The sequence below is a fragment of the Rhinatrema bivittatum genome, chromosome 19 (assembly GCF_901001135.1).
Source record: "Rhinatrema bivittatum chromosome 19, aRhiBiv1.1, whole genome shotgun sequence".
Classification (NCBI taxonomy): Eukaryota; Metazoa; Chordata; class Amphibia; order Gymnophiona; family Rhinatrematidae; genus Rhinatrema; species Rhinatrema bivittatum.
The window spans coordinates 21392179-21402789 of NC_042633.1; the positions used below are offsets into that span (position 1 = coordinate 21392179).

The 10611-nt window shown below is 52.9% G+C and overlaps 1 protein-coding gene across 2 annotated transcripts; it reads left to right on the forward strand.

Moving 5' to 3' along the window:
- The first annotated feature begins 803 nt into the window (after positions 1-803).
- On the forward strand, positions 804-10436 carry EMP3 (epithelial membrane protein 3). 2 transcript variants are annotated; one of them, XM_029585410.1, is made up of 5 exons: positions 804-924; positions 3934-4022; positions 4530-4632; positions 8773-8913; positions 9563-10436. In XM_029585410.1, exons 2-5 carry the CDS (start codon positions 3945-3947, stop codon positions 9730-9732), a joined length of 492 nt encoding a protein of 163 aa, XP_029441270.1. In that variant the 5' UTR covers positions 804-924; positions 3934-3944; the 3' UTR covers positions 9733-10436. The 2 variants fall into 2 exon arrangements, with proteins under 2 accessions (XP_029441270.1, XP_029441271.1); XM_029585411.1 differs by lacking the exon at positions 804-924 and adding an exon at positions 1180-3556.
- The last annotated feature ends 175 nt before the right edge of the window (positions 10437-10611 follow it).

Sequence of the window (10611 nt, forward strand, 5' to 3'; positions counted from 1 at the left end):
AGGTCACACTGCGACAGCTCCCCCACCCCGGGAACTGACAGGGCACTGCTGGAAGGAAGGTCACACTGCGACAGTTCCCCCACCCCGGGAACTGACAGGGCACTGCTGGAAGGAAGCTCACACTGTGACAGCTCCCCCACCCCGGGAATTGTGACAGGGCACTGCTGGAAGGAAGCTCACACTGTGACAGTTCCCCCACCCCGGGAATTGTGACAGGGCACTGCTGGAAGGAAGCTCACACTGTGACAGCTCCCCCACCCCGGGAACTGTGACAGGGCACTGCTGAGAGGAAGCTCACACTGCTATAGCAGCCCCCTCTCCCTTGACACTGTGACAGGACACTGCTGAGAGGAAGGTCCCCCTGTTGGGAGTCACTTCCAGACCTGGCACCTCTCTCCAATCTCTCACGCCCTGCAGGGTATTTCGCTCACTCCGCAGAAACCGGTCCCGTGGGCTGTGCCTACCTGACTTCCTCTGCCCTGCCAAGCCCTTGCCTGCCCCGGGACTGCGGAGGGCAGGCGTGACTCATTCTCCCCCCCCCCCCCTCCCTGGCATGGAGGGCGCCCCCCACCACCTTCCCCTTCCTCATGCAAACAGCAGCCGGGCTCCTCCTACCCCTCTAACTGCTGGGCAGAACACTGCACATCTGTCTTCCAAGAAAGGGCAGGGGAGGGGAGGGGAAGGAGAATCTATGGAGAGAAGAGAGGGTGGGGTTAGAAGTTTTCCAGTTGGGTCTTGGGCTCTTGACATTCAATCCTCCCCCCCCCCCCAGAGGTTGGGGGAGGGGCAGCCGTCCATGGGCCCTCCCATCCCATGAATAAAAGGTGGGCAGGGTGGGGGGGAGCCGTGTTGGAAGCAGAACTAGAGCCAGCGCAGCCGCAGAGCCAGAGGGGCACCGGGAGACCTAGTGCTACAGCCCCGACCGTAAGTGCGTTATCCGGGGGGGGCGGGCGGCAGCTTTTTCTGCAGTTTATAGTTAGGGGGGGGGGGGGAAGGCTGCAGGTAGAGAGGAAGCCAAAGTTTTACAGAAACTTCAGCAAAGTTGTTTGTTGTTTTTTTTTTATGCTCGTTGCGGGTTTTCAGTGGCGCCGTTTGGGAGGAGTGGGGTGAAGGAAGGCGGTGCGGGGATCGCGGGTTAGGGGTTCGGGTTGATGTTCTACTGCCTGAAGGTAAAAGGTTGTGGAGGGAGGGGGCTGCAGCCTTCCCCCCCCCCCTTCCTGCACACCCCAGAAGAAAGTTAGTGTGTGTGTTTTTAAGGAAGGAACACAGATACACACACATCCATCACAGTCCCACCTTCCTCACAGCCTTATATATGTGCACACACAGTCAGACAGACAGACAGACACCCAGACAATTCCCATCGGTCGGTCACTCAGAGACATGCCCTCATCGTAGTCACACCCTACTGCCACACCCTAGGGTGGCAACAGAGTAGCCCATCAGTCCCACAAACCCCATCAGAGTCACACTCACGCCCCATAGTAAGTAACACACGTCCGTCACAGACGCACACGGCCATTTCAGATCACACACACCTGTTATGGTCACACAGACACAAAGATTCCCCATCAGTCAAACAGACATACAGGGCACCATTCACACACTCAGGTCTCCGGCCAATGGGGGTCACACATCACAGTCATAAACACACTTCAGTGATGCACACTGCCACACACACACACATAATGTCATGGTAACACACATCTGTCACAGTCACACATGCATCCGTAGTCATAGAAAGACACACATTCGCCCATCTGTTACACAGACAGACATCACAGTCGCACAAACACATCCTAGTGACACACACTGTCAGACTCGCACATCCTCGTAGTAAACACATATGCATCACAGACACACTAACTCCACCGCAGTCACATAAACACCCCTGCCACCACCCCCGCCCCCCCCATCAAGTCACATACAGTTACCAATATGCCACATACAGACGCAAAAACATGTGGATCAGTCACACTCACAAACATGCCCCTATTACAGCCACAGACCCACGCCCTGTCAGTCACACGTGCACCCCCAGTCATGTGTAGACAGACACACACATCTGTCACACAGATGCACATATCTGTCAGTCACAAATCTCAGACAAGCATTCACTCCCCCGGTCACATACAGATACACACCCACACCTATCACAGTCACAAAGAGATAGGACCCCCCCCCCCCTCGCAAACTAACAGACAGAGATACACATATCACACATAAAAGCACCCAGACACCTCCCTCCATGGTCATACACACCCCCATCGCACTGACTCATAGAAAAACAGGCAACCCTGCAGCTACGTAGAGGTGCATTCACCCATCTGTCCACACACCAAAATCACAATCTCACTTAGACACAGAAACACATCCACCCACCTACCTATCATGATCATGCACAGACACACAACTCACCCAGACAACCCACATCATGGTCACATACAAACACATAGGCACCCCCACTGTCACATCTAGAGACACACTCACACCCATCTGTCTCACTCAGGACACACACACACACACACACACACAACTATCACACAGGCATAAACGGACATATTATCAATCACAAACACACCCCATTTGAGCAACATCCTCCTCAGAGGCGCACACAACACTCGGCACATTCACAAAGCTCCATCACAGTCCGACGGACCCCCATCGGTCACAGAGGCACGGACACACATGCAATGGTCCCGCTCGACAAAGACACACGACCCCCTCACATCGCACACCCAAACAACACGTGCAGCTTTGAAGGGAGAAGGTTGGTGGAGGAGAGGCCCATGCCCCAGACAGAGAGACCAGGCAAAGGGACGGAGGGGGTTGGGATGGCCAGGGGAGTTGCAGAGCGTCCAGGGGAGTTGCAGTCGCTGTGGGTGGTCCCTGTTTCCCCAAGACGAGCTCCAAGAACTGTGGCGAGGAGGAGGGAGGACCCTGGTGGGTCGCGCGGCCCAACACTGGGCAAGGGGCAGCGATGCTTCAGACGCGGGCAGCTTGGATGGGCTTCTTCCAGGCTGGTCTGGGGTGGTGGGGTAGACTTCCCAAGCACCAGAGCCCGTCATGCCCCCCCCCCCCCTCTATTTGCCTGCCCATGAAACGGCTTTGGAGGAGGAGGAGGAGGTATGGGCGATAGACAGAGGAAGTGCTGGTGGGCGAGAAGAGGGAAGAGCGAGCACATGACCTCCCTTCATCTGGTTTAGATTAACACGCATCGAAAGAGACACAGGAATTTCTGTGTGGAGCCTGCGTAGAGGCTGTATTTATGGGGCTGTGGTTTAAAGATGAAGAGAGAGGAAAAAAAACCAGAGAGAAAAATGTTTGGCAGGACTTCGGGGCTTTTGGCATTGCAAAATAGCGTCGCTGTCATGAGACGTCTGATTTAAAAAAAAAAGAGAGAGAGAAAGAACACTCTACCCTTAAGGCTTGAGTGTGAGAGAGAGAGAGAGAAATGGATGAAGGGAAAGGAGAGATTGCTAGAGCGACCCAGTGAAAGCCGAGGAAACCCCAGAACCTCCTCGCCTGCTGGAGATACCGACGGGGGCTTTAGGAGGTGGTGGGCTCGTGGATGACGATGGGGGGAGTAGGAGGCTAGGCTATTGAATTGCCACACTCTTATTTGGTTGATGCACTGGTTGAATGGTTAATAGTTCGTTAGCTGGTTGTTCAGTTGACTAGTTAGCTGGCCGATTGGCTAACTAGTTGGCCGAATGGCAAGCTGGTGGTGTTACTGACCCATCAGACAATTGATTTGTTGACTGGTTAGCACCGTTTGGTCAGTCGCTCTAGTGCTTACACTTTGACGACGGGCCCTCTAACCAAGGCGTTAAAAGTTTACTGGTTGGCTGAGAAGCCGATCCGCTTTGTGGGTTGCTTATCCAACACTTCCATTTTTTTTTGATCTGCCTCCTTGCCGTGGTCTCTCCCCAGCTGACCGGACAATGAGTCTCCTGCTCCTTGGCGTGACCGCCTTTCACATCATCATCCTCGTGATTCTCTTCGTCGCCACGCTCGACAAGGTAAATACACAGCTCGCTGGTCGGAGGAAAATAAAAAAATATGACAAAATTCATACCGGCTCCGGGGAAACGCATAGCTCCTCGCCTTCCCCCACGCCGCGTCCGCTCGAGGCCTGAGATTGGGAGACCCCCCACCTTCCAGGTCTTAAATCCAGGGGGGGGCTGGAAGGGGTGCACTAAATCCAGAGGCGCAAAAGCACTCTGGTTAGGGAGATTTCCCAACCAAAGCAAAACAAACCCTTCCCCGATAGATTAGATACCACAAGACTCTGGCAAGATACTTCACATCCACACCCAATACCCATCTCTTAGTCCCCTTATAGTGCTGACCTCTACTACCTCCCCTGCAGAGGCCAGCACTGGAAGCAAACAAACTTGGGACAACTATAGAGGCCAGTGGTAGGGAGAGAGCTGAGAGGAGGCTGGAGCTAATGGATGGGAACAGATCATGCAGACTGGGTGGGTCGCTTTGCTCCGTCACTAACTCTGTTATTACTGTCTCTCCAGTCCTGGTGGGTGTTTCCGGATGAGGAGACGGTGAACCTTTGGTACGACTGTCTCTATGACAACAATACTGAGGCCTGGCTGTGCTCCTCGGTGTCCGACAATGGTAAGCTTCCCGGGGAGAGGGCTTCTATGGGCCCACCCTTCTCTTTTTGGTTGCTTAGTGGGAGTTGGGGATGGAAGGAGGAGGCTGGGTAGAAAAGGCAGGGCAGCCCAAAACATGACAGGGTAGGAGTTATACTGAAAGAGAGATACAAAGGGCATCATTCAACCAATCTCCTTATATGGGAGTGCGGTCTGAGGTATTGGGGGGGGGGGGGGGGGTTCTATCATTAACCTCCCCCCTCCCCAAACTATGCAGAATGGGAGAACACCCCAATAGACTCCCTGCACCCCCAGTACTGTAAACAGACACTAATCATCCATGGAAACTTCCCCCAACAATAGACTTCCTCATACAAAAAAATATTTACGTTCTGGGGTTACCTCAGTAACAGCAACACTATCTCCCTCCACTACCAGACACTCTGTGAAACACAAAACCCTGCAAAAAACAACTCAGCATCTGCAGAGCAAACCTGGCATACCATAACCGCACTAACGGCCAGCACTCACCCAGCAACAGCCCTCCCTAGGAAAAAGCAGCACCGGGCCCTAGAACCCCAATACACCTCTTATTGGGGAAACAAATCCATCTAGACTGCAACAGAAACTCCACGCTAGCAGCCTCCCTCACCTTGGTGAGACACGCAGAACAGGGACAGAGCCTCACCCAACACAGAATAAGAATGAGAAAGGTGCAGACAGAAACTGAGCTGGAAACCCCCAGAAGCCCAACTCTGCCTGCAGTGCAGCCCCGGAGAAAGAGAAGCAGAAATGCATTTCCTCCTGTGCTGAGAAAAGGGAGAGAAAATCCAGGACTTCCCACCCAGGAAGGAGCAGGAAAACCTGCGTCTGATCCTGGGGGAAAGAGGAGAAACAGCAGCCAGAGCCGCAGGATCCGTGGGGCCAGAACCGGGATCTGAGCAGGGACAATCCGGGCTGGCACCAGAAGCTGGGAACTGTCCTCCTTGTCCTCAGATCCCTCGCTGTACCCTGTGTAATCTTATCTTCCTATTATTACAATTCTGTATTTTCTTTTCATCACAGTGGGGGGGGGGGGGTCATTTAATTTAGCCGGCAAATACATGCATGGACTTGTGTGTGCATGTCTACTTATCCCAGCAAAAGTACAGACGCACAATTACACTGGCTACGCGGTGTGGGTGCTTTTCCCAAATTTACGTGCGTGCTTCTCAAATTAAAGTCGCGGCCTCTGCTCCCTGGAATGCCTCTCCCCTATGCCGACGCAAAAGCAGGGGAACACACCGAGTACACGCATCACCTTTACGCACGAATCGGTGGTGTAGTTTCGTAAACGCCCCGTTTCTGCGGGTAAAGCACTGCTTTATCTGCAGAAGTCCCTTTGAAGATTGCCCTCCCTGGAACACAAAAAGACCAAAGGGCCCAGCAAGCTTCCTATGGGAGTGACTGCCGCTCCGTGCAGGTGACCCCCAAGCCTTATGCTAAGGATAGCAATATTTACAATCCAAACCAAGCAGCTGTCAAACCCATACAAAATTACCGCCAGCAACGTTTTTAACGGGTTGAGCAGCCTTCCTGATCATTCAAACAATGCCGCTGCTTGAACGCTGCTTGACTCGGCCGTAGCAGCAGGCCTGCGCTTGTTCCCTCCTGTCTGCATAGCCAGTACCCTGGACCATAAAAATCGGGGCCCATTGTTGGCTGTCGTCTGAATCCAATACCTCTTTTCCCCCTCCTGCCAAAGTGGACAACAGTTGCGTCAAAATCGTGCAAGCTAATTGGTTAAGGGTAGGAATCCCCGTGCCTTCTGTTAGGGGTAGCAGCTGCCGCTCCATGCTGGTTACCCCCATGCACCCTTTTCTTAAAATTTCCAACTCTAGCCTTTAGCGATCCACTGTGTTTATCCCATGCCTTTTTTAATTCGTTGACTGTTTTCGTCTTCACCACCTCTTCTGGAAGGGCATGCTAGGCATCCACCACCCTCCTTGTGGAGAAATATTTGCCAACGTTGGTTCTGACTCATCTCCCCTCAAGCTTCATATCGTGACCCCTAGTTCTACTGTTTGCTTTCCAATGGAAAAAGTTCAAAGTTCATGTATCATAAAAACCTTTCAGGTATCTGAAGGTCTGTATCCTATCCCCCTGCACCCCCTCTCCTCCAGGGTATACATATTCAGGTCCTTCAGCCTCTCCTCATAAGTCTTCCGATACACCATTTTGGTTGCCCTTCTCTGGACCGCCTCCATCCTGTCTGTCTCCTTTGAGATACGGTCTCCAGTACTGAACACAGCACTCCAGGTGAGGCCTCGCCAAGGACCTGCACAAGGGCCTCACCACCTCCATTTTCTTACTGGTTATTCCTCTCTCTATGCAGCCCAACATTCTTCTGGCTTTAGAAATTGCCTTGCCACATTGCTTCGGCATCTTCAGAGCACCAGTCACTATTACCCCAAGATCCCTCTCTTGGCCTGTGCACAACAGCCCTTCACCCACCATCACATACAGCTCTTTTGGATAACCACACCCCAGATGCAGGACTCTGCACTTCTTGGCATTGAATCCCAGCTGCCATATCTTTGACCACTGTTCAAGCTTCCTTAAATCTCTTCTCATTCTCTCTACTCCTTCAGGCGTGTCCACTCTGTTGCAGATCTTGGTATCATCCGCAAATAGACAAACTTTACCTTCTATCCCTTCTGCAATATCGCTCACAAAGATATTGAACAGAACCGATCCCTGCGGCCCTCCACTTAACACCGCTCTTTCTTCAGAGCAGGTTCCATTCACCATCACACGCTGTCTTCTGTCCGCGAATCAGTTTGCAATCCAGGCCACCACATTGGCGCTCACTCCTAAGCTTCTCAGTTTATTCACAAGCCTCCTATGCAGGACTTTATCAAAAGCTTTGCTGAAATCCAAGTACATTATATCAAGCGATCTTCCTCGATCCAATTCTCTAGTCACCCAATCAAAAAAAGTCAATTAGATTTGTCTGACAGGACCCTCCCCTGGTGAACACATGCTGTCTTGGGTCCAGCAGCCCACCGGATTGTAGATAGTTCACTATCCTTTCATTCAGCGGTGTTTCCATTAATTTTCCCACCACTGAGCTGAGGCTAACCAGCCTGTCGTTTCCTGCTTCCTCTCAGCTCCCACTCTTGTGAAGCGGGACCACCACCGCTCTTCTCCAGTCATTCGGCACCACTCCTGTTTCCAGGGATCTATTGAACAGGTCACACAGTGGAGCCGCCAGCACAACTGAGCTCCCTCAGTATCCTGGGATGAACCTCATCAGGCCCCATGGCCTTGTCCACTTTCAGTTTTCCCAGCTCTTCCCATACATTCTCTTCGGTAAACAGAGTTGTCTACCCCATTCCCATTTATGGTCTTCTCAACCAGCAACGGTCCTTCTGCAGGGTCTTCTTTAGTGAACACCGAACTAAAGAATTACTATTGCCAACAGAGGCTTCCTGGATGGGGAGAAGCGAGGGATTTGGAGACAGAAGCAGAGCCAGAAAAAGACAGGGAGTGCAGACAGAGGGAAGGAAGCACAGAAACAGGTGGTCCCACATCCTAATCTTTGACGGAACCCAAACTCTCCCCCTGCCGGGCCTGCAAGTTGTGGGACTGTGGGAAGCGGCTCGGCAGGGCATGTTCTGGTCCTGCCCGTGGTACATGAATTCCCTTCCCTTCACCTCCTGATACAGCAAGGACTTGCGGCAGTGAGGTGGATATCTGGCGCTCTCTGCTGGTCACCTCGGAGTTATGCACAGGAGGAGAGACTATAAAACAGCAGATGAGCGGCTCCAGCTCCAGCCAAGTCTGCAAATTCTCAATTCCTACTGCTGTACCACACACACCCTGCTTTACCTCTCGATGGTATTCCTCCTCCCCCCACCCCTGAGGATCCTGTGTGCCTGCCCCAAGATCTCATGAATACCATTTGTTTGCCTTCACTGCCTCCATCATGAAGTTTTCCCATGTATCTTCCGCCCTGTCCAGCTCAAATCATGATCCCTACCTTTCTGTTCACTGGGAGGGATTGGGATCTTCATCGCTGGGAAGTTTTAAGAGCAATGCTTTTGTCTCTCACTCGCACGTGTGTTTGCACTCCCTCCCCCCCAGCTCACAATCTCTCTCTCCCGTTCCGGTTTCTTTGCAGAATGGTTCCACGCCGTGCAGGCCCTCATGGTCCTGGCCATCCTCTTCTCCAGCTTCTCCTTCGTCCTCTTCATGTGCCAGCTGTACACCATAGAGCGAGGCGGGCTCTTCTACGCCACCGGCATCTTCCAGATCTTCGCCAGTAAGTTGCTGTTTCCCCTCCCCCCCCCAATCGAGTGTCCTCCGGGACTGAACTCCCTCCATCCTGTTGCCCTGCACTGCCCCCACCACAAAACCGGCTTGGCCCCGCCCTCGAAAAACGATCTGCAGGCGATAACTGGGAACACCAGTTGGCGACACTAAAGAGATGAGACACTGAAGTGTGGTATTACCTTAGGAAGGTGCTGAATTTCGCACATTGTAGCATGGTATTTTCATCTATCCAAGGGGGAACTTCCTTTTAAAATTATCCTTGAATCAAAGGCGAGGGAGACAGGGAAGACATTTGCTAATGCAGCGGCCAAGCCTCTCCGAAAGCAATCACCGGAAAAAAAAAAAACAAACAAACTGCAAAGGTACTGGCAGGTGCGTCCCAACCCAACATGGCAGGCGATTCTCCTGGCAGCCCTCTCTCCCCCCCCCCCCCCAGGGCATCTGTGGGGTGTATTGTACCCCATGCTCTTTCAAGAAAGCTTCAACTACCAACCCCAACCATACGACGGGGTGGGGACCGGGAGGTGGTAAAACGAGGCTTGGTTCAGCCCATCCCCCGATAGCGACCTCTTTCCCTCCCCCCCCCCCCCCCCTTGCAAACAGTTTGATCACAGATTTCATTTTTTCCTGGTTTGCAGGTCTGGCCGTCTTTACCGGGGCTGTGATCTATGCCAGCCACGTGAACGAGTTTCACCCCACCAGGAAGGCCGGGGGCTACTTCGGCCACTGCTTTGTGCTGGCCTGGGTGGCCTTCCCCCTCAGCATGATCAGTGGCATCATGTACATTCACCTGCGGAAGCGAGAATGAAGGATTCCCCCCCCCCCAACCTCTGCTGCGAGGATGGCTACCAGCTGCAGGTCATCTGGCACGGGCTGAGCCAGTCCTGGATTAACCCCCTCCCCCTCCCTCCCCATTCTATGATAGGACTTGTAGCTATAAAAAGGGTCAAAACAACAAGTTGCAGGTGAGAACTGTTTAAATTGGCCTAACTCAACCCTTCTGCGATGAGTTTTCAAGAGCTCTGCTCCCTTTAACCACCCGTGGCATCAGGATGAAGGGAGCAGAAGCCCTCAAACACTGGTCCCCGACGTACTGAGTTAGTCCAAGAAAAAGATCTCGCGGCCCTTATTCCTACATATTCAAGCGGACCTATCAGGCATAGGATCGGAAGTTCTGATACCCTTTAAAGGTCCCGTCCCCTGTCCCCCCCCCTCCCCCTTTCCCTGGTTACTATGTCAGTGTAGACCTCCTTCCGTACGCGACGACCTCCCTCCCTGAGCGTTGTCGCCTCCCTACCTCCCATCCTCGTTCCCCCTCCACTGGAATGTCTGGGGCCAGGGGTCCCCCAACCAATCCCTCTTGGCGGACAGAGAACTCTCCCCCACATTCCTTTTGGAGCGAAACTGGTGCTTTTAACGTGAATTTCGAAAGGCAGCACCCCAGCCCCTAGCTTATCCTCTTCCCCCCCCCCCCACCAACCTGCCCAGTTTCCTATGGGGGAAAGTGGCAAAGACAAATCCCAGGATGCACTGCAGAGCTGGAAGTTCCAGGAATCTGGCGCGGGCCTCTGAGATGTCCCTCGGAAAGCACTTGGCGCCAGGACAGCACGTCAAAAACGAGAATCTTACATTTTGGGTGTCAGTATTAACTCTGTTTTTAAAATACAAATTTTTTTTTGTCACTTAT